We start from the raw sequence: 27,486 nt of genomic DNA on the forward strand, positions 1-27,486 counted from the left end.
AATAGTCAAATTATATATTCTTTAATTATAAGAATGGCATAGATTTTAGGTGATACATCAGACTAAAAATCCTTTGTTACAATCAGAAATGTGAGTAACATGTTGCATATATAGTGGCCCCAAAAAGTATTTGCACCCTTGAAAATATATACATCTTTTAGTTTGAATTTCTGCTTGAAAATAAGTGCCACTTTGTGTTTCAAAAGTATGATCCACTTTTTGAGACTGCTCAGTTAAAGTTAAAGGCACACAAAACAAACAAGGCACATACTGGATATATTCTTATAGAAGGGGATATTTATGCAAACTTCAGAACTTTTGACTAATATTTGATTTCCAAACTTTTGCCCTCTCAAATCCATTAGTGGCTGATCTGAAATCTGAGATGGCCTGATCAATCTCTTCTTGTGTGTTCATGACAAAGGGCCCTGAAACAAACAAGTCCAATGGATTTAGACAAATTGTATTACAATTTTATATGTTTTATATATAAATAAGCAAATATATCTTAATTTAAATAAAATAAATACATTTATAAGCAATATACAGTACCGGTATATGCAAATGAACACTGTCAATTTAATGTCAATTTTAAAAAAAGCATTCTTGTCCCTTCATCCATGTAAATAATTATTTGTATAATTTAATAAAATCTTTATTTGGGGCCTTTTCTCAGCAAATACTGATTTATGCAACTAATTTAATTTGATTAATGATTAATCATCAAATCATGCACTTAAATTCAATTACAAATTTTTAATTGTTTGATACCCTAATTCAAATATTTGGTCATTAAAATGTGGAATATTACCTACCTTTACCATTATAACTTACCATGCTTAACCACAGGCTCATTAATTGGTTCACCAGCAATTAACACAAAGTGAGACTCCTCAGCTGCCTAGAAATAACAATGAAGGAAACAAAGAGACTGAATTTAGACCAAACCTGAACTTGTATTAAAAAAAACTGAGTAGCTTTACAGGAACAATAGGAAAAGAAAACCTTGTTTTCCACTCTGACGTATTCACCATCTTCCAAAACAACCGTGTGGTGTGGTTCAATCGTCCGCAGATCATTGTCTGGGCCTGAGGGGAATTCAAACAGCCAAAATAAAATTTCACAATCCTATACAAGTTATGTTATAAAACTAGTTCTATCATGACAATTCTGCATGATTTTTTAGCATGGTAATGGATATGACATTGTTCATGTATTTGGTCTTGGCGGAATAGATCTGCTATATTGCTGCTGCTGTTGATTATTGTAGATTATTACTGCTGATGATGATTATTGCTGCTGCTGTCAATACATATGCCAACACGCTGCTGTAAATAATACATACTGCTGCTGCACAAAATGCATATATCAATTACCCATAGCAGATCTATACAGGTGGAGCTGGGGAAGGTGGAGGGTTTGCAGATGCGACATGAACCAATCAGCTTGTGCCAAGTATTTAACGCTGTAAATATCATCAGCTTGCATTAAGGACCATCAGCCTGCGCCATCTAGAGTTTTATGACAGAACAAGGCATTTATACATAAATCTTTTGACATAACTAGACCTGGCTAAAAGCTCAAGGCTGATTCAAGGTGGTTGAAGACCAAATACCCCACAAACCAGAATAAATAAGAATAAAATGTATGCAAGAGATGTGCTTTGTAGGATAAAGATGGTCACGCATCGCATCCCACCCAGTTAAATAATTTCTCAAGAAGTCTGTTTCTCAACAGCTGCTCAATTTATGCTAAATGCATTTCAGAGAAAAATTAAAAATACAAGATTCATTTAGAAACTCCTTTGAAGTCACAGGTGGAGTGTTCACTCTTCATGATTGTGTGTTTAATTTCCTACAACCTGGAAATCATCAAAATCAACCTGATAAATCAACATATCAAACACTGCTTTGGCAATCTCATTTCTCAATGTGAGTTTAGAGTTGCCATTGGCACAAGATCATAGGAATAGTCTAAATGTCTGTCAGATGTCCAAGAGAGAGCGAGAGAGAGCGAGAGAGTGCGAGAGAGAGGGAGAGAGAATCATAAAGCACCTGCTCGAATTTCAAAGTCAGAAAGCTGCTATGGTAGTGGATTTGCCTCCAGGAGGACAACGTTTCTTTTTATGCGGTCTTCATTTGAACTCACCAGTGCATAAAGAACCTGTGAGGGTGTAGATGAAAGCGGTCCAACCTGAGAAAGGAATACTATAATTAAAACAGTGGAACTATACAATTATAAAACAATAAAATGTAGGGGTAATACACTTTTGACATTGAGATAACTGTCAAAAGTGACTAAATTTACATGAATATGTTGATATACAGTGGGCTCCAAAAGTCTATGATCACACTGAAAACATGAGATTTAAACGTGTAATAAAATTAGAAGATTTGGGATTTTTAACAAAGAAATATAAAGGAAAATTCATGAATCCATTAAATAATGTAACCATATATACACAGTCATTTATATGATAACATTTTCTTATCTTGATGTGACTTAAGCCATTCTGAGGCTACATGTGGATGCACACGGGACCAGGATTGACAAGCCTGACCTTTCCAACAGTTTTTTTTGGGGGTCCTTGAGTGATTTTCTACGGTCAGTTTCTGATAATAATGTACAACAAGCTCAATACTGATGCCAGTAGGCTAAACTATATCTTTAAGAACACTTTAAGTGTGAGTCAAACTGTACCATGTATACAAGAACACTTCATACATTTGGATTAGCTGTGTTAATTGACATCTTAGTAGCCAAAGAAGGAGACACTGTAGTAGTGACTCAAAGAATTAATGACTTCATTCACTATTTGAGCAAAAATGAAACCTAGAACTTCTTTTGAAAAAAATGAAACCCAGGGAAATCTTTTCCCAGAACTTTGAATGAGGCATGTTTACAGTACAGTAAAGTTACGCACTAAAATTAAGACTCATTTCTTGCTAAATGTGGTTTTCCTGGTAAACCATGTTTATAATGGCAAAATTGTGAACAAGCCATTTCATTTCGCTCTGTAAGTAACTTGGAATTTAATGGAACACTTTCCCTAACATGGGGGAAAACACATGTAATTAAAAAAAATACATCTGATAATCATCTTTTACCTTTAGGAACAGGCTGCACATGCTTTGCACCTTCCTTCAGCATAAAGTCGAGGTACATGGTTGGAGTTCTCGTGTAAACCTTTGACTGACAACAGAAATAACATGTAAATACCACAACACAATGTTGTATTACAGCAGAAGACTACTGTGACAACAACATTCTATGTTCTTTATTCATAACATATCAATTTTTTCCAATTCCTTTATTGCTACAAGACAAAAAAAAAAAAAACTACATAACTTGTTCAATATTGTTTAAATTATGAGCTCTAACAGATGTAAAAACATTGTGTGTGAGTTCCAGTCCATATCTGGTTCCAGTAAGCTCAAGTATTTGGCTGACCCACATTTAACTTCAGCGCCGCATCCACCCTTCTGCCCTAGAGAAACCCTCCATAACCACATTATACATTTAAAACATTTCGCAAAAAACCACTTCCAATGGAGCCTGCTCCAAATTTCCTGCTGTTGTCAGAGAGAGGGGCAGAGGATGGCCTTGCAGCAGCAGTTAGCGTGATGAACCCAAGTATCAGATTGTAATTCGGATGTTCCGATTGGATGGAACATTTACAAAGGATTTGGCCATTTGTTTCAAACATTCATGATAGCTGCTCACCGTGACTCTAGGATCTTGTTTTTTGCCTTAAATCATAGATGAGAAAAGACAGACAGAAGCGTGGGTAATAGATGTAATGTGTTGATAAATGGACGGACAAATGAACATGTTTGCAAAATTACAGACGATAAGCAGATACAAGTGTCAGGGAGATGGAAGCATACAGGCCACTTTTTTTTCACTTAGTGGTTTGGTTCATAGAGTTTAGAATAATTATGAGGAGCATGTTTTTTATCACCTAATAAAGAAGCAGTTCTCTTGGCTGGCAAAATCATCCATACTTCAGATGAATGTTTCAGTATATCAGAAAACTACAGAGACAGTTCCAAAACTCCACCTTTTTATTCCAATAAACAACTTTTTTAATCATTTTTGGAGGTTTTAACATTTATTGATGGTGTAAAGAGAGATATGAATGGAAACTATGGGAAGAAAGACAAACAGGATTGAGGCCCTGTCTCAAATGGTCCTGCAGACTTGCCACGAGACATAAGTGTACTCGCGAGCGGAACTTTGTGGTCGATATGCCGCCTAGAAGCGTACTTTTGCCTAGCCCGCACTGAGCCGAGCTCTGCAGCAGACTTCTTCCCGACAGTCAAAGCGACGTTACTCATAGGAAGATCACTATTATTCAAGGTGCCACGACAGGGCTAAGATTGCTCTATGAATCACTTGTGCTAACCACTATAGGCTAGAAACAACCTTTCAAGAGGGTTCACACATTTTTTCCCAAATTAATTTCCATGGCTTCTCCAGTTGTTTATGATTACTGGATAAATCCGATAAATCTAGGACTTTTAAAAACAATTCAAATTTAGATATGTTCGCTTATGAATGATGCAAATCAATTTGTGAACAGTTCTGACTCGAAAAGTCTGAAGCCTGCTCCTAAAGCCGGCAATCCAAGATCATTACAAATCACAATGTATCGTAGGCTATGACGCAAGCTAGTATAGAAGAATAAAATGTCATCAGCATGTGCTAGATGTACAGTAAACAAATAGAGAAAGATGAATCGTAGGGAGCGAAAGAGGAGAAAATGGACGTGGTCATGGCTAAGGAAAAGAGGCCAACTTGGCATGCTAATTTAGTGAATGAAGCTTGAGGCAAGTAGTTTTAGCGCCATGTTGCGTGGATCAATACGCCATTTCATGTTGCATTTTTATTGGCTAGTCAGTAGAAACAGGCCGTAGAAGCCAACACAATGTGTCGCAAGACCGGGACAACGTACGTCTTTGAAAATCTCTCACTGTACGACGTGGGACCACCGTTTAGGAGCCGCGACCACTGAAATCGCCACGATTGGTCATCTTTCATCCTGGACAGGCCAAAATCGTTCAATGTGTACCGGGCATAACTCCAATGAATGATTCACAAACACATCAGACATCACTATAGCTTGTGAGCTAGTTTTATTCTACACAAGCACAACTTTCATTACGATTTAATTAATTGGAAATCTCTGATGTTTCTATTACCATAAAACGCCTACCTTAACTCCAAGAGCTTCCCCCGAGATGACATTCACGGTGACTCCATCTTTGCTGGGTTTGGGAATCTCTTTGCTCTTCAGCTCCTGGTACTGAGGCTCCACCATCTTATCTGCACTTTTCAGGTTCACCCAAAGCTGAAGGCCATGAATGCGTCCGTCTGACACAGGCATCTCAGCATGAACCACCCCACGGCCTGCCGTCATCCACTAACACAACAGAGAACAAATACATAGCCAAGTAAGAACAAAAACTACTGTTTTATTCTATTCCTGATGGTAGACTTATCTGGTTGTAATCACCAATAAACAGACTCACCGCTTGGTACAGGGGCTTTAAACTGGTTAATGTCATCTTCATGTTGAGCATGAGAGATGTTTATGAGCTTATATTTCAACGTAAAAATGAACCACTCCAGTTTTACGACAACAGCTTAATAAGCCTAATGGCGCACTTTTCTTTCTCCTCTTCCTTTCTCGTTCTCTCTTAGTGAAAGTTTCCATTCCTTCTGAGGTTTAGCAGCTCCTCTCAGAGAGCCATTGAGCAATAGGTGGTTTGAGATATAGCGTGAAACACTCAGCAGCTTTTTTTCTTCACTGCTCTCCTGGTATTATCAGGGAGTCCCTTATGTTTGATGGTGAGGCAGTAGCCCCGGTAGCTGGAGGTTAGGTGCGAGCTGTAGTTAAAGTAGTGAGTGCTACAGACTAGAGCCCTGCATTTCAGCCCGAGCCCGACGGGCCCCGACTTATTTACGCCCCTAGGGCCGGGCTTCGGGCCAATTTTCACGTCATAGTTCACACGCGGGCCGGGCCTCGGGCCTGTTTTAGGCTTATCCTTCTTTTTATAGCCTATTTCAGACATGTATTAAAATTAAATATGAGAAGTTAACGATGGAAAAACAAACATAGAACGACGTTTTAAACCTATCACACTGACATATGACTGACACATGACAGTCTGCTCGCGCTCGCGCACACACACACACACGCACGCACACAGGTTTCCCGGCGGCGCGACCCAAGATTTGCGCGACCGGCTCGCTGTTTTTAGTGTCCCCGCCAGCAGCAGAAGTATAGCGACCGTGACTTCAGCGCAGCTGGAATAGTTCAAGATAGTTCGGGCTGACTGGATTAAAACCTTCCACTGTGGATGCTGTGATTTTTCTTCACGATGCTCTGTAAGAAACTGTTCTTAGCCATGTTAGGGGGCTGTCTTGTTGGCTTTCGTTTGAAAACGACTTTATTTTCATCAGTCTGTTGGAAACTATTGGAAATAAGAATGGCCATGTTCTGTAGTGAAGACTTGATTTTTGAGGTAAGATAATGTGCATGTTTGTTTTTAATTTAATGCCATTTATTTGATTTGTTTATAGGATAGCTCATTTCGTTTGCGAGCGCTGTTGCGACTGCGAGCAGCAGAGCAGTTTGCCTCAGCTTTTAAAAAATGATAATAAACGTTTAAACTATAACTGTCTATGTGTGATATGCTTAAGGTGTTTTATGGATTTTATTGTAGCCAAGTAAAGTGTTGATTTGAGAGGCTAAATGGTTCAAACATGTTTAACTCGCTGTCGACTGCTTGGTCGTCAATAAAAAACAAAAAGAAACGAACATTTGTCTAAATTAACTTAATAAAGAAATGATAAGAAACATAACTAACAAAACGGAACTATTTTAATGGCTGCAAATAGTTAGTTTGCCCTAGACCAGGCTACATGTAGCCTATATTTAAAAAAAAAAAAAAAAACGGGCTCGGGTCGGACTCGGGCTGATAATTATGATGAGCTGTCGGACACGGGCCGGGCTAGGGCCTGAGCGTCTCGGGCCAGGGCCGGGCTAGGGCCTAGATTTGAGGCCCGTGCAGGGCTCTACTACAGACCTATTAAAGGCCCATTAAAATTCCCTCACTGACCCGGGAGAAAGTGAGACAGCTTTACGACACAGGAAAACATAGGAAGTGCCCTACGGGTATACAAGCTCTTAGTCCATTTGGTGAGTGCGTGTGTGCATGGATATAAAATCCTATTAAATGTAAATACATTTTATTATAGCTTTCATTTTAACGCAGTTTTACAACATGCATATAAAAAAATGGTGGCTTTCATTCTATCTATAAAAGACTTGCCCAAGTGTAGCTACATACTTTTGGTGTGCATTACTTTTGGTTCACTTCTTTTTAAGTAAAAGGTCCTTTTCAAACAATAATAGATATAGAGTCAGATTTTTCACCAGCGCAAATCCTCTTTGGGCGTTAAAAAAACGACCCTCATATTTTGAATAAAGCGGTTATTGTAATACTTATGAGTTCTGACACATCACTGCCCTTCCACAGTCTACCTTTCGCAACTCTTGATAACGTCAAGTATGTAAAATCTTTGAATCACTTGAGCGCAGAATTGTGATGAATGTTGATCATCTGAATTCCATTCCAGATTCCATGAGGTTTATGCTGTTCACACTGTCATATACATCAGAGTCACACAGAAAAAATGATTTGGGGCACATTTACCTGCAGTCTGGTTTTGACGTCATTCCTGCACCACACTATTGTCAATAGTGTAGTGATGAATGAAGCACCGTGGAAAATTTCAAATTTTTTTTTACAAATTCGCTGAACAATGGTAAATATGACAGCACCTTAAGTAATGAGTGTTTCATCATTTCGAGAGATGGTAAGGAGGTCTCGTTGTTGTTCTACCTGAAGGTCCCCAGACTCCAACCTCCCACTGTGACCACAGAAGTCTTCATGGGCTGTTACTCCACTCAGCAAGTATGTTACCTGTGAAACAAATTGAACACAAATGAAAACAAAACCCTCACATCTGAACTATTTAAAATAGAGGGATGAGGTGTAAGATTGTAGTTTTCTGAAAATTAAGCAGTTTCTTGGGGGGAAATTCTCGCAAAAAAGACAGAAAGTATGGAAAAGTCATCAACTTGATGTTCATTTAGAGAAAAATAAACATGTCAAAAGTCGTACAGGTGAAAGGTGAAACATATTTCAAGGGCTGTGTTTGCAGAGTAGACACAAAAATTTGATGTTCAAGGGAGTTTGGTAAAGCCCTGATGGACTATAAAGTTAAATGCAAAAAGCAGATATATCCCACGCAGTGAGATGGAAAATTAAAATTGTTAGTGAGTGACGTTGACGATTAATATTTGATCAAAATCTTACAGTTAATAATTCTGCCACAAATACAAATACACATGGCACATCAAAAACATAGTTCTTGCAAGCCAAGACAGAGCTAGAGGCTTGATGCTAATGTGCCATTATCTAAAATTTGCATATATTACATAAGCATGTTTTTAATGAACAAAATCTGCCTGCAGCCGTTTCCCATTTGTCCACTGAAAAAAAGCAAAAATTAATCTCCATGGTCAGCTGAGGTGGTCCGACATACAGCCTGGAGGGATTGCATGTCATCTCCCACACAGACAACGTTGCTCTCAACAGGATACGGGATGCGGGGTAAGAGGTCAACATCTGACCCATCAGAGGCTTGCTTGACCTGTGGCCACAGGCAGCCTGTGATCTCTAAGCACAGCTGCGATCTGATGGTCACGTGACCGTTCGCGAACAAACACACCTGCATGTCTCAAGCAACATAGATAACCCGATGAACAGCCTGGACATTTGTGCCTCACAGCCTCGTTTTAATTTGTCTATCCTAGAACTAAAGTCCATTGTATAGTGTTTGTCTGTGTTATATATCCCTGCAAAACAAATGACCTCTTTAGAAGGAATAATGTTTATTTTTTTCCAGGGTTTGGCTTTCGAGTGCTCTCTTAAGGAGTCATTTAAAAGCAAGTCTTACAAATATTAGAAGACAAATCCATTCGTGAAGGAAGGTGACACAGAGTGACTCATCCTCTATAAGAAATGAGATGAGAGTATATCTGTGCAGATGGCAATTGATGACATCACACTCATAAACAAGTCTAAATTATTTCCACGGCCGCACTGACCGCTTTCCATAGACGGTTATGCTAGACATGTTGCCAAACTGTGAGTAAACAAATGAGTACATCAGATGTTGTAAATAAATAATCAAGGAGACAAATTCAGAGGCTAAGTGAGTTGGTCAGCTTTTCTTTAGTCAAGTTTCAAATAATACTCTCAGGACCAGATCTGGCCAAAACACTGTCATTTTGAAGGAAGCGTTTTTAATGACCATACATCCTCTCACATTGAGTGAACAGAACTTGAGACTGACTGAGACTGTTACTCAAACTGACAAAACAAACGGGAGTGGTTTACTGGATGATTTATATATTCTCGCCAACTTTCATTTTCTTTTCTGTGTTTGGACATTGCATTTCAAAGGACTTGTTCCTTAAAAAAATGACCATTCTAGAGAGCATCTGATTGGACAAAAGTCTGTAGTGCAGGATGAGTCATAAATAATTTTGGTCTGTTACATTTGAAATGCATATATCTGCTAAAAGTTCATTTTGTCCATGTTTTGGGAATAGGCTCCATAAACATATAGACGACCTCATCGCTTACATACATGAACTAAAAGCCAGTTTGGGCGACTGTGCTGTGAGAAAATATTAAGAATATGAGCCCTCTAGTGGGCAAGAGGTATCATTGTCCTTATGATGGGTCCACATTCTTCTATTTTGACTCACTGCATGTGTATTTGAAAAAACTGTTCAAAATTCTCAAGTGTCATTACTTAAGGAGAAATGTCATACTTCATTCAGACGGCTTGCAGGACCATCATTCATTAACACGCAAACGGTGTTATCACGTTGTACCTGTTACTTTTTTCAGCGATTATCTAGTGGACTAATCATAACCCGTTTGTCATTACAGGATAATAATCCTATTTAGATGAACCACAGTAAATTTCCCGGTCGTTTGCCAGAAAAAAAAAGTATTATTCAGTAGAATTAAATAGTTACACATTTAAGTGTACCAACGCACTTCGTAAATCAAAAATAAAAGTCCAGGATTTAGCTTTTTGAGCCGTCATGCGCCCTCTGGTGGAAGATTCCGTGTTGTCCTGGTCAGAAAGCAACGAGGTATTGGTTGTTTAGTAACATTAATCAACTAATAATTTCAGTTTAGTTAATCTGAATGCACGAATTCATGGATTTGACAAGTGTCGCCCATGACAGCAATGAAATGATACATAGTTTTAAAATACACGACTTAATAGCGTTTACCGTCTCAAATCCACGGTGAGGATGATCAGGAAAACCCGCTGGTTTGGAGATACAGAATTCATCCAGCATCAAAAAAGGGTCGAGATTCTGCAGCTGAAATCAATCATAATGCAGTTTATTTATGGTGCATTTCGAAGCAAACACAACTCGTATCAAAGAGATTCATCAATACGAAAGTAAGTGATCAAACCAGCACCTCGTTCCGTCCAATGCTCCTGCGAACTCGAGCTCCGACGCCTTCAGACTGTTCGACACTCAAAACCACCTTAGAAACTCTTCTCATCATCATAAACACCTTGGTATCTATATGGTCACAATATTTTGCTTCAGCTCTCAGTTTGTGAGCGCCCAACATGCACCGGAACGGAAGTCAAAAGCGTATTAAGATGCACATTTATTTAAACAAAGCTCTGCTTTGCAATGTCATTCGCTGCCAGATTATCTGTATTCACCTATGACAGGTGTTTGTTTAATGTTGACGTTTTGGGTTTGCCATTGCCAAGGCTTCCTACAAAGATCACAATACCAGTAGATTTAGATTATTTAAAGGCGCAGTGCAAGTCACAATGACTATGCAATATTTTGAGCCTCAAAGAGTGACATTTACATATGACTAGCAGATTAATAAAAATGCATGTAATTAATTGATTCATCAACTTCTGTACTATACAGTGCAGCATCTTAAAGACATTTCAAAGCTGTCCCTCTCAGCATGTTCCCCAGTGAATCATTCTCTTCTGTTATGGTCAGTTTGACACCTGAGACCGCTCATCCCTCCCTCTTCGCAGGTGGATTTTACAGCCACATGAGGCCGTGCATGTGAGATATGTACTCTTCAGTGCGGGTCTTCTCCATCCTTGCTGATGCACTGTCATCCAATCCTCTGCGCTGAGCTATGATGTCTTTGAAAATGCGTATACTCGCAGCTTGACCCCCTGCAAGGTTTACAGCATGAGGCCCAACCTGTGGAATTTCATATATTTATTTACTGTAAGTGCTTGTGTTGATGATATCTACAGCCTAAAATATGATAGTGTTAAGGTGCCGTGCAGGTGTCATCTAGGAAATTTCTCAGTGATGACTCACTTCTTTTAGGTGTTTTGACCTTGTATGACACATCATATTACATAACAAGAGCATAACAGAACCTGTAGTGCTGCATATTGTCCCATCAGGTACACGGGGCATCCTACGGTCCATTGCAGTGATTCTGTTATACATGGCCAGCCCTCCAGGACCTGTCAAGCAGGAAATGCTTTACTTTTGTACTTTTGTTTCTTAGTTGGGCCCATGACTAAATAAAAAAAACTCAGTTTTAAGATAGTATGAGAGAAATAACATTAAAGACCCTGGTCTATATTACATTGTGTATAGTAGGCTATAGTATTCATGTATTTACATATTTTTGTTATGATGCTTACATTGCAAAACCAATAAAATAATGATTTAAATGATTATAATTTCACTTAAATTTGAGAAAAAGTGAAATCATTGACAAATTAATTATATTGTATTATAATATATTATATTATATATTTTTTGTGGAAACCGTGATGCTCTACCATTCAAAAGTTTGGGGTAAAAATCAAAGTAATAATTTTATTCAACAAGGATGCGTTAAATTGATCAAAAGTGTCTTTAAAAGACAAAAAGATTTATATTCCAAATAATTACATTGATTTTTCTATTCATCATAAAATACAGCTTTGCCTTCACAGGAATATATTTGAAAATATATTAAAATAGAAAACAGTTATTCTAAATTGCACTAATATTTTAACAATATCACTGTTTGTACTGTATTTTTTATTTAAAAAAAAAAAAATCTGAATTTTTTACATTTTTACCAGTATTATTTTAATTGTTTGAGATCAAATAATAATTACTGACCCTTATTTACGCCCCCTGGTTTAAAAATAATATTTTTTAATAAGTACAAATGTCCATGTGCTCACTTGAATAGGGAATTTTGACATGACGTCAGAGAGTAAAGGGTCCTGGGTAACATCCAGCTTGCAGCCTGTTGCCAGCCAAATCTTTTCCCCAATCCACTGTTCGCCGCTACACAGGGAGACCCTCCAACGCTGGGATTCATAACACCATTTAGCTTCAGTCACCTTGGTATAAAGACATATTCATTATTAAAATATAGATATGATTAGTTAATAAATCCACTTTGGTACTGCTATGGACTCTCCTAGAATTTGTATATGTATATGAACTTTGTGCCTAACTGTCAAAGACTCCTGACACAGCATCCCACATTAGCATAGCAGCCTCACAATATAAAGACACACCTGGCAGTGAGCTCTGATCTGGAGCTGGCCGCTCTGAATGAAAGGCTGAAGTTGTGAGTAGGCCTCGGGGGTCACTGCTCCTCCTTTTCTGGCTAGTTTTATCATTGCTAGCCTCTTGTGAAGACTTCTTTCATTATAGAACTGCCTTAGGTAGGCCAGGCCATCCATCTTGATCCCATGCTCAACGTGGGAATAGCGTCCAATCAGACTCTCTATATCCCCAACGTCAAACTGCTTAAGCTGAGAGAGAGTCAAATTTGGTAAATATCACTGAAATAATACTGTGAAATCACATCGATCTCTGATAGCCCTGTAAATTTTAAAGTCGGCATGAAACAGAAGTTTTGATCGCTTTTTCTTATCAAATTGTGAAATGTGAAGCGGCTTCTTTAACAAGAAACAATGTAGAGCAGGACTTGATTTTGTTCATTGGGAATTTATTAGGTCATTGGGGTTTGCTGTAGCTGTGATTTCATGTGAGTGACAGGTTTTAAACACATCATCAGAGAAGAGATGTCGTTGCAATATGTGCTGCATGCGTGACGTTGTCAACACCCGGAAGACTAAGGGGCTAAAAAAAAAAAAAAAAAACGGAATACATTTTATGCGTTCTGGCATTGTCATTTACTTGACAATGCCATTTTGGGGGCCTGAAAACGCGAACTTTTAAAAACAATACCGTTATGGTCTCTGTGTCAACTACAAAAACGTGAATTTGTGACCGTACCACGGTCAAATTCTTTGTTTAGCTAATCAGAACGCTTTTGAGGCGCTTTCTGCCTATTAATGTGTCTTGTGTTTGGTAGGACTTTTATGTTGAAGTGTATTCTCAGTTCCCTTTGTTTCTGTGTTCATTCCTGTGGCCATGTTTGTAGTTTTGTAGTTTTTCCTGTTGATTAGTCTTCCCAATGTGTGTCTTGTTACTTATCTTGTTAAGCTTGTTTGCCCCTGTGTATATCCTTGTGTTGATTGTCTTTGGTCACAGTCATTATGTCACGGTTGCGAAGGGGCAAGAATCCAAATGCAGAACAGTTTATTTACAAACACAAACAAAATAATCCACACTGAATATCCATAAACATGAACAGGAACAACATCCAAAGACCAGGACTGAAAACGACGAAAACGACTGACAAAAGACAACTGAACACAAGGGTATATAGGGGCAAACAAGCTTCACAAGATAACAAGTAATAAGACACACTTGGGGAAGACTAATAGGAAAAACTACAAACATGCCACAGGAATGAACAGAGAAACAATGGAAACTGAGAATACACTTCAACATAAAAGTCCTACAAAACACAGAATGGAATCCTGACAATTCATCTTTATATGTGTTCAACTTCAAATCAGGCAGTACATATTGGTCTATGGGAAACCGTAAGCTATAAGTACGTTTGCGGGTTTGAAACATAGACATATATATATATATATATATATATATGTTTGTAGTTTGAAATGTTTATAGTTTCTCGTTTTTCCACAATGGTTTTAAACAGCCTAGAAGTAGAAAGGATGAAGATAATAAAGAGCAAGACAAGTGAACATCGATAAAGCATTTCGATTGCCCCGTGGTGGCTGGCTAGGTCTTGTACTCCATTTAATCGAATGGGACGCTAGCTAAAAAATTATTGACAGAATTGTTTCTGTCATTTTAGGTCGTTCTCACCACACAGAACTATGTTCAAGCATTTGTTTTACCAAAGTTTGGTTTTAGTTTTTTGATGCTATAAAACTATAGGTTGTTGCTGGAAGTGTTAGTGAGGCAAGGGGCGCTCAACCTGTGGTCTGTGTGGGTCTATACACTATACTGTCAAAAAGCACCGTCCTTCGGGTGAGACGTTAAACCGAGGACCTGACCTGCTCAATTAAAAATCCCAGGATGTCCTTTGAAAACAGCGTAGGGGTTTAATCATCCCCATATGCTGTATACTGATTGGCTCTCCTCTCCACCAATAAGCTGGTGTGTGATGCATTAAAAATCTCTGGTTTAGAGCACCTCCAAATCATCAATCCATGTTCATTTATTTATTTATTTATTTATGTAGCAAGTAGCAGGATGTTAATCACAAAATACATCCCTTCAGGATCATCTTATTCTACATTATCCCTTATGCTCGTTTACACTCAAATTGGGTGTAACTTACTTGTAAGTGTTTACGTAAGACCCATGTCACATGACATGCACGCTGCTTCAGTGCAATTGAGATAATGTGGGCGCTGGTCAGACCTCCACCTACCACCATCACTCTCTGGCCCATCTGACACACAGCAGGAGAACCTGAGAACAAGAGTGTATTCATTTTATGCTCTGAATTATTTCCTAATAAGCTATGGTTTGGTGATTTGATTGTCTGGATTTACATCTGGATAATCAGGTTTTGATCACGTTTAGAAACCCACCTGAGGAGGGTTCATCCATCTCTTCATGTGTACAGAAGTGATGCATGAGCTGCACTGTGTGTTGCAGACTTTCTTCTGGGTAATTCTCTTGGATTGCCCGCACCCAACTTGGGATGTTTGCCATCTGCGCCCTCGAAGGCCCTGTCGCCATAATAACCGTTTTTGCCTCTACATTTTCCCCAGTGTGTAGCGTCGCCTTGAAAAACTTCACCTTGCTCTCATCCTCAGTTAACACTGGGATGATTCTGTCCACTGTAGCTCTGATTAAGACACTGTCCAGGTCATATTTGCGTACCTGGGTGAAAGTCCTTTTCAATGTAATCCATAATTAAGTTATTTCAGAGTGAATTTATTATTCAACATCTATATTTAGTTTAGTATTAACACACATTCTGTGTTGCATTCCAAATGAGAAATCTGATACTGAGCATCATGCAACACAGTCCTTCCTAATACCAGAAGAGCTGGTAAACCCAAATGTTTTACAATTAGTTTATTAATTATTGTTATTTAGGCATTCCGTTTGATTTCACATGCTGCATGACGTTCAGACCTGCTCCTGGAAGAAGTCTATACTGAGCTGTGTTCCTGGAAGACTGAAATACAGATGTTTCTGCAGTCCGTTCGTTGCACTAAGAAGCTTTTTGTTCTTCTTTCCCAGGCGATTGTCGTTAAAAAATGCATTCTCGTCCTGAATGTAAATTCGCTCAGGTAGACGGTACAGCTCCTCCTCCCGATTTTGCTCCACCACAAAGTCCTGCAAGGCCTTCTGGGATTGCACACAGATGCGGGAACTGTCAGTCCTTTGATAGGCAACATCACTGTAATCATTATTTATTGCTTTGCATTATTATTTGTACAAAAATCTGAACAATTTAATTTCTTACAACAAAGTATTTCAAATGGGGGGGGGGGTGTATTTTACTTCAGCTGGTTTTGATCATTTAGTTATTGCATTTTTTTTTCCAACTCAAGAACTCTTTGCGTTCCTCTAACTTCAATGTGAAAAATCCTGCTTGTACTTTTTCAAACAGTACAGTATTTCAAAAGCACATATCCAAATGGTTGCACAAATGTCAACATATTTATTACCTTATTAAAAGGATCGGTGTGCACCAGCGTGTGTGATCGGAGGTGAGGGATGTTCAGGGCAGTAAACTGGCTTTCCCACAGTGATGTCCATTTTCCATAGGAATCCACCACTTTGAAGTGCAGCGGAGGACATGGCAGACGTTTGGCTTCATTCTCTGTGTCAAACACTGCTCCTGTTGGAATGAAGAACTAAAGCTGTCTGATGGTAGAACAGGGATCGATGGATGGAAGAATAAACCAAAACTAAACTGTTGTCCTCATCACAAACTGCTTGAACTTACTGGTGGGTTGTCTCTTTTTACTTTTGCGTACACTTTTAGCTTTAGTTTTGCTCAGCTCAATTCCCTGAAGGATGTCAGCTCTAGATTGGCAGAGAGGTTGGTCAGGGTTTGAGAGCAGGGTAGCCAGGGTTAGCGCATGAGGACCACCTCCAATTATTAAAACATCCAACATAACTAAAATAAAAAAGAGACAAGAACTACTCAAAGCAAGCAGAATCAAATCTAGTTGATCATCTTACTGTTACTAGACAGAAAGTAGAATAATCTCGTACTTGCTGATGAGGTCTGTTTTCTGAAGATGAAGAGCAGTTGGTTGACGAAGAGTCTCGTTGGACAAACAGTTTTCGGTTTGGAAATAGTGTGGCATGTGGTACGCTGTCCACTCCAGATACTTTGGCTCCTGATTGGCTGGAAGTAGGTCTCAGAATAGCTCTGTCCTAGAGCAGAGGGGCTTAATTTTAGCTCACACTCCTCACTGTTATCTAAACAAGCAAGAACTTTATATATTGCATTAAATGTTATTAAATTGTCCAAAATGTAAAAATACCATTTAAGATTTTAATATTGTTTATACATATATTAAAGGTGCAATAGGTGGTTCTCCACAGACTTTTATTTTATTTTATTTTTTATGCTGGTTATACCCTGATAGCAATGTTAAGTGATCTAAATTAATTTTTATAAATATATATCGTCTGTGGAAGGCGTAGGACCATAAAATGTTTGTTCAATCATTCATGAAATGATACCATGTGTTCCCATCAGTCAACGTGTGTTGGCATACCACTGCGCAGGCTTTTCACGCACATCATACGCCATCAGCGTTCACATACACTGTGCAGACAGAGGGAGAATGGCAGGCAAACAGTTATTTACATTCATTAGTTACTCACTTTACTGTAAAGTTTCTCACCAGTGACATGATGTAATCTAATAATGTTGTCTCTGGTCATTTTGTGCGGTCATGTGTTGGATGCGTGGCTTTGGATGGCCATTTGATGGGAGGGTGGGATCGTATGCTTTCAAAGCTAGCAGGCTAAAGTTAGCATTTCCCAGATCACCTGTAGCACCTTTAATATTTTTGGTACGTACAAGGGGAACAGGACTGTAAAATAAAGTGCTACTACAGTACCAGTGTAGTTTCTAACTGTATAAACTTTGTACAGAATAAAATATATGGATTAATGCTGAGCCCATAAGAGTTCAATTGTTTTTACTGGTGGATGTGTAAATTAGACGATGTTGCTATAAATTACAGATGGCAGCATGCAAGGAAAACTTTTATGGCATTAAAGGTATAGCGGAGGATTTTCTTCTTCCGGGTGGGTAGTGTGTACTATTGGTCCACCTAAGTGTCAATCATTCTGGTGATATGTTTACGTAAGGCCGTTCACACGCTGGCGTGCGCTAAAAGCACATGTTGGGCTTCCCACTGATGCCGCAGTCGCGAAGATTCTACTAGACAGGTAAAGTTTGTCAAGCTATTTGGAGAAATCCATTTAAAATCACTGCTAGTAGGCGTTCCCTCTCGGTCGGGAGCAAATAGAAATTGGAGAGGGCGGGTCTTTTCTAAAAGTAGGAAAGATCCTCCGCAATACCTTTAACTTTATATTAAATTGTATTTAAGGGAAATTATAGTGATGTTAAGGTTATATTTTATTTTATTTCATGTCAAAATTATGGAGAATGACAGAAAGTCAAAAATTAGTACCTGCCACTTAATCTCGAACAGACCTGTGATTATTGAGATGTGATGCCAAATCACAAAAAATGGATGTATGCCAAATGTGTATGTATTTGTTTGTTTTGTACAGATGTAGGGACTACATGATGATCAATTCAGAGAAGAACCTCTATTTTGATGTGCCAAACGTGTGTGTGTGCGTGTGTGTGTGCGTGTGTGTGTGCGTGTGTGTGTGTGTGTGCGTGTGTGTGTGTGTGTGTGTGAAGTTCAAAAATGTGGCTGTTAGCTCTTCCAATGTATTACCTTATCTGGGTAAGTGTGTCTAAAGGTTTTGAGGATGTTTATGAACACTTTCCGGTTTGGGTCAGAGGCTTTATTTTTGCCTTGTGTGTGTGTGTGTGTGTGTGTGTGTGTGTGTGTGTGTGTGTGTGTGTGTGTGTGTGTGTGTGTGTGTGTGTGTGTGTGTGTGTGTGTGTGTGTGTGTGTGTGTGTGTGTGTGTGTGTGTGTGTGTGTGTGTGTGTGTGTGTGTGTGTGTGTGTGTGTGTGTGTGTGTGTGTGTGTGTGTGTGTGGTGGAATGGAGTAAAACTGTTTGGTGACTTGTTGGCAGGAAACCACAGAATAAAAATGTCACACACTATGAAGCTTTACTAACAGACCAGTCATTGTAAAATGAAATATTTAATTTTAAGGTATAGTTTGCCTAAGAATTTTTTTCTTTTTTTGCAGAACACAAAATGAGAATGTTGAAGAATCTTCATGCAGCTCTTTGTTATACACGGACAGTTTTTAATTTTATTATGTATTCCAAACATATTCTTTTCTGTCAGAGACATATGTTTAGTTACTCTTTCCTTAGTCCTCCTAACTAATGTTATTGGGGTTTCATGCTAAAACATTAGGCTATAAAAGTTTATCTGGTATTTCTGTGATAAAGATTCAAAATGATCTCTTATTCAGCATTAGATAGTCAGTAAGTTTAGGGCGCTGCTGTGGATGTACATTTACAGATAGTGTATAAAAGTCCACTAGGAGACGTGGACATGTCCAAAATATTTGTAATTGTGTTTTGGGCAGTATTTGGTACTCTAAAAAAGTAATTAATTAGCTATAATGACATCTTTAACTGTGTAATTAGATTATTGTACTAATTACTCTCTCTAAATATTCCATTACTTATTACTAATTACTTTCTAAATCCCATATCAACCTCGACCAGTTGAACAATACAAGGATAGAGTTAAATCAATAATATAAAACTACATAAATTATCATTTTTGAACTGCCCCAGGAGTTTAATGTGAGAAGGTTGCATTAAAAACATTTGAATATTAGGCATTACATGTTGATGTTAAATCTTCTCACAATTATGTGGTTTAATTTTCATGTAATTTTAGTTTGTTTTTCCTCAGTTACCTGTTTCCTTTGTTTTAGTTTCCTGCCATTATCTGTTTCCATGGTGATTCATTTAATGAGCATATCTGTCTTCATTTAGTTCATTATCTCTCCTCAGTTTGATTCAGACGCCCAGTATTGTTCGTGTTGTCTCGTTCAGTTTCGTTTAATAAATACTTTTTCTTGTGAATCTTCGTCATCTTCATTGGACAAAAGCGTGACACCAGTATAGTTTTATTTAGAACTGTTTTTAGTCTATAAAGTATTGAATGCAATTACATCCGAAGTAACTGCAATTCAATTACAGTCCCTTACTTTATTTTTCCAAGGGAAAAGTAATTAAATTACAGTCCCTTACTTTATTTTTCCAAGGGAAAAGTCATTAAATTACAGTCCCTTACTTTATTTTTCCAAGGGAAAAGTCATTAAATTACAGTAATTAATACTTTAAGTTACACCCAACAATAGTATTGTGTTAGTTAGTTAGATGTTAGGTGTTATCTTCTTTCTATTTCTCCATTCTGTTTAAAATTATTGATGCTTACCACTTCTTCCTTCCACTTTCCTTTTTTTTAGTTCAGCTTTTTAAACTTGTTTCTTTTGTTCACTATCTAATATCAGTCAAAATTGATATGCTGATTTTTTTTTCAGTTACACCCATGTCTAAAGAGCGTATCTACACCCAGTTCTGGTCCTAACTGCATTTGTTTGCTTATGTCTGCGATGCCTGTCCTCTGATGAACCAAAACCTCTGCCGTGCGTCTCATCTGTCACAGAACTTCCACATGTTGAACTCTTGGTCACGAACTGCCTAGATTAATCGAATGACCTTAGTAGTAGCTGCCCTCAAGCTTGACTCTTCATTATGGCACAACCTGTTTCTTGCTAATTATGGATATTGTGTGTTGATATAATGTGAAATGTGTTTTTTGCACCGTAATCCCTTTTCTGTACATTATAATCTCCCCCACCCTCACTGATGGAATTTTTTTCTTGTTCAAATGATCTATTATTTTTTTTGTTTGAGCTGAAACAACCCACGGCTACATGGCAATACCACTTTCCTGCTCGCTCCAAAAACACGATGATTAATACTGAAGAAGAGAGGACAGAGTTCAGCATCATCTAAGCATTTTGGTTTTCATCTGTTTCATGCAGTCATTCTCTCGTGTTTTTACTCACGCTCAGCACTATTTTAAACACATGCCGCCGGTGCTTTTACTGACGTATTTAAATAAAAACAAGAAATGACTAATTCATTGAGGTGCATCACATCATTACAGGCAGGGCCGGATTAAGAGTTCAGAGGCCCCTGGGCAAATGCTTCATTCTGGCATGTGTTTATGGCATTTTGAAGGAGATGTGAGGCATTTTGTGTGTGCAGTTTTGGGAATTGTGTGTAGAGTTTTGAAAAAAGGTGACAGTTTTGAAAACGTGTGGAAAAAAACTGTAATATCTGCTAACTCTTTCTTACTATTTTGATGGTCCTCAACAGACATTCAAAGAAACTTAGCAACTATATGCCATTTATTGTTCTAATCCGAACCCTTACACCTAATCCTAACCTAACACTCTTCTTCAGTCTATTAATGATTTAATGAGAGTTAGTTGACAAGTTAGTTAGTAGAGTGTCTAAAGTTGACCATTAAAGTGTAACCAATACTTTTTATTTATAAGTTTTATTTTATATGCACAAATACATTTTGTATTTTATGTAACTGTCGGTTTTACGTCTAAAAATGGCTGTTTGGCAGTGGGTGGTTTGACAGAATGCATGTAGGTTTGTGGAGGGACAAACAGGAAATGGTTGTAAAAATAAGGTAGGTGTGTGTGTGTGTGTGTGGGGGGGGGGTTGTCTTTTGATTCTCTTATTCAGAGCAACTTAAAAAACGTGCTTTAGTTTCAAATACGAGACTCCAATTGTAAATAGTCAATTGGTAAATAGTTGAAATTTGGTGTAGTGTTGCCTATAAGTTACTTAGTACAAATACACAAAGTCAACACAGGTTTGTTTTTTGAGTTTTCACCTGACAATATGGACGTATTCGTTTCGTGTTGTCTGTTGTGGCAACATGATCATTTCAAATAGAGAAATCCTCTATTTTGATGTGTGAAACTGCGTTTGTCTCAGTGTTTGGTTGTTCTGACAAGTCTAAAGGTTTCGAGTATGTTTATGAACATCTGGTTTGTGTCAGAGGGCCATGTACCGTATGCATATTGTGTGTGTGTGTGTGTGTGTGTGTGTGTGTGTGTGTGTGTGTGTGTGTGTGTGTGTGTGTGTGTGTGTGTGTGTGTGTGTCCTATACTGACCTTACTATAAAGCTGTTTTTGTCAACTTTAAAGGAATTGGTTCAACCAAAAGTTAAAATTCTGATATAGTTATTCACCCCGTGTTGTCCAAAACCCAAAGACTTTCTTTTATCTGTGGAACACAAAAAGGAGAATTTTGAAGAATCTTCATGCAGCTCTTTGTCATTTAAGGACAGTTCATTCATGGTGACCTTGGCTGGCAAGGTCATCTCGCTGGAGGGATATTGTGAAAATCAGTGAAAAAAAGAATTGAATTTCAGTGTGGTCCTCACACAAAGCTATTTGGAGGCTTTTATGTTTGGTTTATTGTCCTTTTTCCACGAACCATGAACTGTCCTTGGGCAAAGAGCTGCATGAAGATTCTTCAACATTCTCAAAATTTTCCATACAGGGACAGTTCAAAGTGACTTGAACCATGCACACTGATACAATTTCAAATTTGTACGATCTATTACAGTAAATGTATTGTTTTTGTGTGGATGGATGTGAGTAGTACACTGCTCCACACTAAGTCTCTTCCCGCGCAACCAGTTTGTTCCTCTTCTTTTGTTAATATTACCTTGTGTGAGGAAGTGCAGTAAGATTGTGTTCTGGGAGTGTAAACGTGTACCATTAATCGTGTGAAACCTCATCTTCTTATTTCCTCAAAGTACCAATAATGTCTATTTAAAAAGTCAGTTTCAATAACTGTGTTTGCTGTAAAATATGTTTTGTGCTCTGCACAGTGAAAAAGACAATAAAACCTTGCTTTTTGGTGATTCAGACTGAAAATCTATATTTTAAAAGATCAGGTCAATAACTTAATTAAGGATAAAGTTTCCTGTCAGATTTCCGGTCAGATTTGTCCACAGTTTAAAACAAAACACACATTTGAGTCTTGAGTTGGCAATTTATACTTCAAGATCGGCAGCATGTGTATAGCCATCAGCTTTTAGCACTTGACAGTAGCCTATAAGCACATGAATTCACGAAAAAAAACAATTCTGTAATAATTTACTCACCTTAAAGTTGTTCCAAACTTGTATGAATTTCTTTCTTCTGCTGAACTTTAAAATTTGATATTTTGAAGAGTAACCAAACAGGTGATGGACCGATAAATATTATTGAAGTCAATGGGGCCCATCAACTGTTTGGTTACAGACATAAGAAAATGAGGGGGAGTAATGACATAATTTTAACTACATAAGGTGAACTACCTTTAAGAAAAATATGAATGGCACAAACACTATCTCAGCATTGTGGGTTAAAGCTGCATTTACACTGCAGGTCTTGATGCCCAATTCAGATTTGCTGACTATGCTATCCGATTTTTTTTTTTTGACGACCCGCTTACATCATCTTCTAAAAGTGACCCGTATCCGATATTTGCATTTACACTATACATTGCCGAAACAACCCAATGTTGACGTTCTGACCCGGAAAATGATGTAAAACAACTCGATATGCAATGGATGCAGAAGCAGACAAAATTATTATAGTGATGCCCGGGTCGCGGTTATATCCGCGGGGGCTCTGCGGACAATCCGCGGGTCAAGTAATAAAAATAACATTCTGATTAATTTCGGGTGGGTAGGATAAATCGTTATTAACGAAAATAACTAGCTAGCCAGAGGCTACTCTAAAATATGAGCATGTTCCAGTTCAAATATTCCATTCCAGTTTAAGTTTCAAGGGAGTAAACCTGTTTATGCCATTAAGAAAAGGAAATTCTGTCAAATAAATGTTGTAATAAAGAAATGCGCATTTAAAAGCAGCGCTTATTCATCAGTGTATTAGCTAGGCTATATTAGGCCTATGTTAGGCTATAGATGCGCGCATCAACCGTCACCGAGTCCGCTGTTTAAGGTGATATCCTCACGCGTAACAACACATAAGAATAATAGCCTAGTAATTTGACAATCGGGTGTGGATACTTAAATCAGAGAAAATTATTGGTGCGGGTGGATGATTTGTTTTTGGCTGCGGATTCGGGTGACGTCATCAGCGCATCTCTATTATCCAGTGTTTTGCTTTCCGCACTATTTTCATATGTCAGAAAAATATTGCTCTCGTAAGGCGGAGAAAACATTATGTGGAGCCTTTGTCCTCCATCACGCCATTACAGTTTTTCTCAATTGTTTACACACAAATACTGGTACTTGAGACACAATGACCACAACATGTAACTCATTCACCAACCCCTTGAACCAATTCTGCTAAACTAGAAGCACAATTCCTGCTTTACACTCAAATTGCAGTTCTAAAACACACTTTTTCCAAAACACTACACACAATTCTTTGCATTTGACACAATTTTTATGCAGAAAATCTCTTGTTTTCACAAGGAACACTGCCATTCACATATGCACACTGACTCATCACATGGGCAAACACCCGTCACACAGTTTTACAATTAGCAATCACAGCTTTAGCATAAAAGGGCAACAGGTGGGCTTTTCAATGGAGCAATGGATGCCAACATTGGATTTTCTGTTGTTGTTTTTTACTGTAACTGTATACAGTAAATTCTTCTGTTGTTTTGTAGACCACAGTATGTGCAACTTTGTGTTGGGATGTACACTGTGTACATTGTTTTTGTGGGAAAAAATATATATATTTGTTATCGTGTATTTGTGTGTTCTGAGTATAGAAACAATATTCTTATATTTTACAACACACTTATGAATGTACTGTCTGTAGTAAGTGTAACACTGAACAAACAAAAAAAAGGCCTAAGTCATTATGATGAATGGAGAAGAAGTGTTTTCCATTCATAGTGTTTTACATTGAGCAAATCAGTGTTCAACTGGTTCTTATAAATGTCTATTCATATGATGGTTTGTGTGTGTCATTTGAAAACAAAATACCATTTTGAGAAGAAATGACATTGTTTTGAATGTAAAGTTTCATTTTGCAGGAGAATTGATGGGTTTTGCCCATTGTGTGTGTGTTTTTCGATTTGTGTGTAGAGTTCTGAGAATATGAGGCATGCTTTCAGAAAATGTGTGTAAACAATTGAGAACAACTGTAATAAGTCATGATCGCAGTTGGTGTCTGAGATGACGTCCCTTTTTTAATGATGTAGGCCTACGACTCGCATTTACTGCATGGGGAATATCCGATTTGTCTGCTTACATGGCAGGCGACGCAAATACACGTATCCGATTCATATCTGATTTACTTCCACATATGAGTGAGGCCTAAAACCGATCTGAGAATATCGGAATCCATGTGATTTTTTTCCTGCTTACACGTTGGCCGGTCATGTCCAATCTGTGCCACATGAGAGGAAAACAATCGAAATTGGGTCACTTGAACCATGCAGTGTAAATGGTGCATGTCCTTTCCCTACAACTATAGCTACTTCTCCTTTTCCGGCCAACCCTCACACTGGTTTGGTGACAACCTAATTTAGCTTCCTTTTCTTAGCGTCAAGTCAACTGACTTTCAAAAGACGGTGTTTCAGAGTCGAGACTCACACATCGTAATCGGAGTTCATCATGGCATCAGAGGTATGTGTTTTGTTGTTTGCAAATCTATAGCTGATTTGATATACAACAGTTGATCAACATCTTCAGTATGTTAGGTGTTCATTTTAAATGTATCAGTTGAAAACATTTGATGTGACATCTTATAGGGGAATCCAGTTTCTGGTGGTGTCACGTTGCTCCACACTGAATGTGAAGGAAAACACTCATATGAAGTGAAGGCCTTTTTAAACTATAACAAAGGAATGTTCACAAGGTAAGATTATTGATGATGTACAATATCCTTTCATGAGTATGAGATCATCTATCTATCGATCTATCTATCTATCTATCTATCTTTTCAGCAAGGGAGATAAACTCCTAATGATAAACAACATAAATGTGGAAGATTTGACTCCAGCGGCATTTGCTGATCTTCTGGTTGAAGGATCTCCCTTACTTGTGAGTTTTGCATTTACTCACATAGACTTTTGCACTCTCATATTACTCAACATATTCATTAAAACATATTCTGTTTTAAATGTGACTGGTATAGAGACAAGTGAAACTAAATTTTTCGCTGGGGATTTTTCGCCTAGTCAGGGAATTTATTATGATCACATGGACTGTGTGTGTGTGTGTGTGTGTGTGTGTGTGTGTGTGTGTGTGTGTGTGTGTGTGTGTGTGTGTGTGTGTGTGTGTGTGTGTGTGTGTGTGTTTAAAAGGTTATACTCCAGAGATTACATCATTATGGGTTTTTTTTGAGTAATTGCTTGAGGAATAAAACTGTACCTGAGCTAGATTGACTTCATTTTCTTCAACTCTGCTGGTCAAATAATCTCTCGTAGACCATACATCATTCTTGCAAAACAAAAACAGAAGAATGCGAATCTGAGGAGCTCCGTGTCAATAAAAAGGAGCCGACGCTCATGAGTTTCAGCCTGATGATGGTAAGAGAGTCTGAGCTGGAGGCATACGGGAGCCTGGGACCATCACCTTCACAACCGGAAGACATTGAGGACGACTGTTTCGATGATGACAATTTGCTAATTGTCTCCATGGCTGATACGAGCTTCAGTCTGGTTCTTGCTCGAGGCTGTGACCCTGACAACCCTTGCAACAACTGTGGAAAGACGAATTGCAAATTTAATGAAGTTGTGGTCCTGCCTACGAGAGCTGAGATTACCTCTGGTATGAAATGTGTTGCATTCATTGCCATTTTTATCTGTACATTTCTCAAATGTGTGTAATCAATCAATAGCACAATACACAAATAATTTATCTTTTAAATTTCTTAAATGCTCTAATCGATGTAAAAATCAAAAATAAAATCAAAACCTAGGGCTGTGCAATGATTGATCGCAACCAAAATAAAAGTTTGCGTTTACATATATGTGTATCTGTGTACTGTGTATTATTATTTTGTATATATACATACACATGGATGTATATATTTGAGAAATATTTGCATGTGTATACACTGTATATATATTTATATACAATTTATATTATAAATAAATATACATATTTTATATATAAATAACACATTTTTCTTAAATATATGCATGTGTGTGTGTATTCAAATATACAAAATAATTATACACAGTACACAGACACACATATATTATGTAAACACAAACTTTTATTTTGGATGCGATTAATCGTTGCATAGCCCTAAAAAATCACACACATTACAATAATGCCCATGCAGATTTTAAAGAGATAGTTCACCCAAAAATGAAAAACTAAATTGTCATCAGTTACTCACCCTCATGTCGTTCTAAACCCGTAAGACTTTAGTTCATCTTTGAAACACATGCACACTTCAAAAAGTTCATAAAGAGAATGTAAAATGAATCCTTATGAATCGAGTGGTTCATATTTTCTGAAAAGACATAATCGCTTTGAGATGAACAGATTGAATTTAGGCTTTTATTCACATATAGACATTGATCAGCGAATATAAACAGAAGCTCAACCGAAGCTGCTTGACGTGTGAGAACAAACCTCACTGGTTCTTGCTGATGCTCAAATGTGTTGCGTAACACAAGAATGAACCTCATTGGTTCTCGCACAACAAGCAAGCATGCTTGAGCTTCTGTTTACCATATCTGATGAATGTTTGAATAAAAGCCCATATTAAATCTTCATCATAAAAAAGCCACTGTGTCTCTTCAGAAAATTTGGAC

The 27,486-nt window shown here is 37.9% G+C and overlaps 4 protein-coding genes across 6 annotated transcripts in view; 2 read left to right on the top strand and 2 right to left on the bottom strand.

The window, feature by feature from the left end:
- pir (pirin) lies at positions 1-11,299 on the bottom strand. The gene is made up of 9 exons (XM_079598119.1): positions 10,584-11,299; positions 10,388-10,480; positions 7,911-7,991; positions 5,216-5,422; positions 3,108-3,192; positions 2,149-2,193; positions 1,006-1,088; positions 835-901; positions 1-428 (listed from the first exon to the last, which is right to left on the bottom strand). Exons 1-9 carry the CDS (start codon positions 10,740-10,742, stop codon positions 310-312), a joined length of 939 nt encoding a protein of 312 aa, XP_079454245.1. The 5' UTR covers positions 10,743-11,299; the 3' UTR covers positions 1-309.
- On the bottom strand, positions 11,183-26,228 carry LOC306990830 (uncharacterized protein; the record flags this gene model as incomplete). Of its 3 annotated transcripts, none has more annotated exons than XM_079598115.1 (11): positions 26,090-26,228; positions 16,736-16,900; positions 16,464-16,543; positions 16,183-16,355; positions 15,644-15,859; positions 15,091-15,385; positions 14,835-14,968; positions 12,685-12,924; positions 12,343-12,504; positions 11,536-11,625; positions 11,183-11,350 (listed from the first exon to the last, which is right to left on the bottom strand). In XM_079598115.1, exons 2-11 carry the CDS (start codon positions 16,828-16,830, stop codon positions 11,183-11,185), a joined length of 1,653 nt encoding a protein of 550 aa, XP_079454241.1. In that variant the 5' UTR covers positions 16,831-16,900; positions 26,090-26,228. The 3 variants fall into 3 exon arrangements, with proteins under 3 accessions (XP_079454241.1, XP_079454242.1, XP_079454243.1); XM_079598117.1 differs by having other exon boundaries at positions 11,213-11,350; positions 11,474-11,625; XM_079598116.1 differs by lacking the exon at positions 26,090-26,228 and having other exon boundaries at positions 16,464-16,637; positions 16,736-16,852.
- LOC306990834 (uncharacterized protein) overlaps positions 16,381-27,486 on the top strand; it is a 21,190-nt gene continuing 10,084 nt past the window's right edge. Inside the window, exon 1 of the mRNA XM_079598123.1 lies at positions 16,381-16,465. The gene's annotated coding sequence lies outside the window, so the exon portion shown is untranslated. The remainder of the gene's footprint in view (positions 16,466-27,486) is intronic.
- The window catches only part of il1fma (interleukin-1 family member A), a 4,467-nt gene continuing 2,192 nt past the window's right edge, over positions 25,212-27,486 (top strand). The window contains exons 1-4 of the mRNA XM_079598118.1: positions 25,212-25,342; positions 25,468-25,574; positions 25,663-25,759; positions 26,146-26,488. Of these exons, the coding sequence (XP_079454244.1) occupies positions 25,331-25,342; positions 25,468-25,574; positions 25,663-25,759; positions 26,146-26,488 (559 nt within the window). The 5' untranslated portion in view covers positions 25,212-25,330. The remainder of the gene's footprint in view (positions 25,343-25,467; positions 25,575-25,662; positions 25,760-26,145; positions 26,489-27,486) is intronic.

The sequence above is a fragment of the Phoxinus phoxinus genome (genome assembly GCF_949152265.1).
Source record: "Phoxinus phoxinus genome assembly, chromosome: 22".
In the NCBI taxonomy this organism is placed as follows: domain Eukaryota; kingdom Metazoa; phylum Chordata; class Actinopteri; order Cypriniformes; family Leuciscidae; genus Phoxinus; species Phoxinus phoxinus.

Coding starts and splice junctions, on each gene's coding strand:
- pir (XM_079598119.1), bottom strand. CDS start 10,742: ATGTTGGGCGCTCACAAACTGAGAGCTGAAGCAAAATATTGTGACCAT. Junction 3,193..5,215: donor GGGAAGCTCTTGGAGTTAAG/GTAGGCGTTTTA, acceptor TTCTGTTGTCAG/TCAAAGGTTTACACGAGAAC. Junction 902..1,005: donor ACGTCAGAGTGGAAAACAAG/GTTTTCTTTTCC, acceptor TGTTATTTCTAG/GCAGCTGAGGAGTCTCACTT.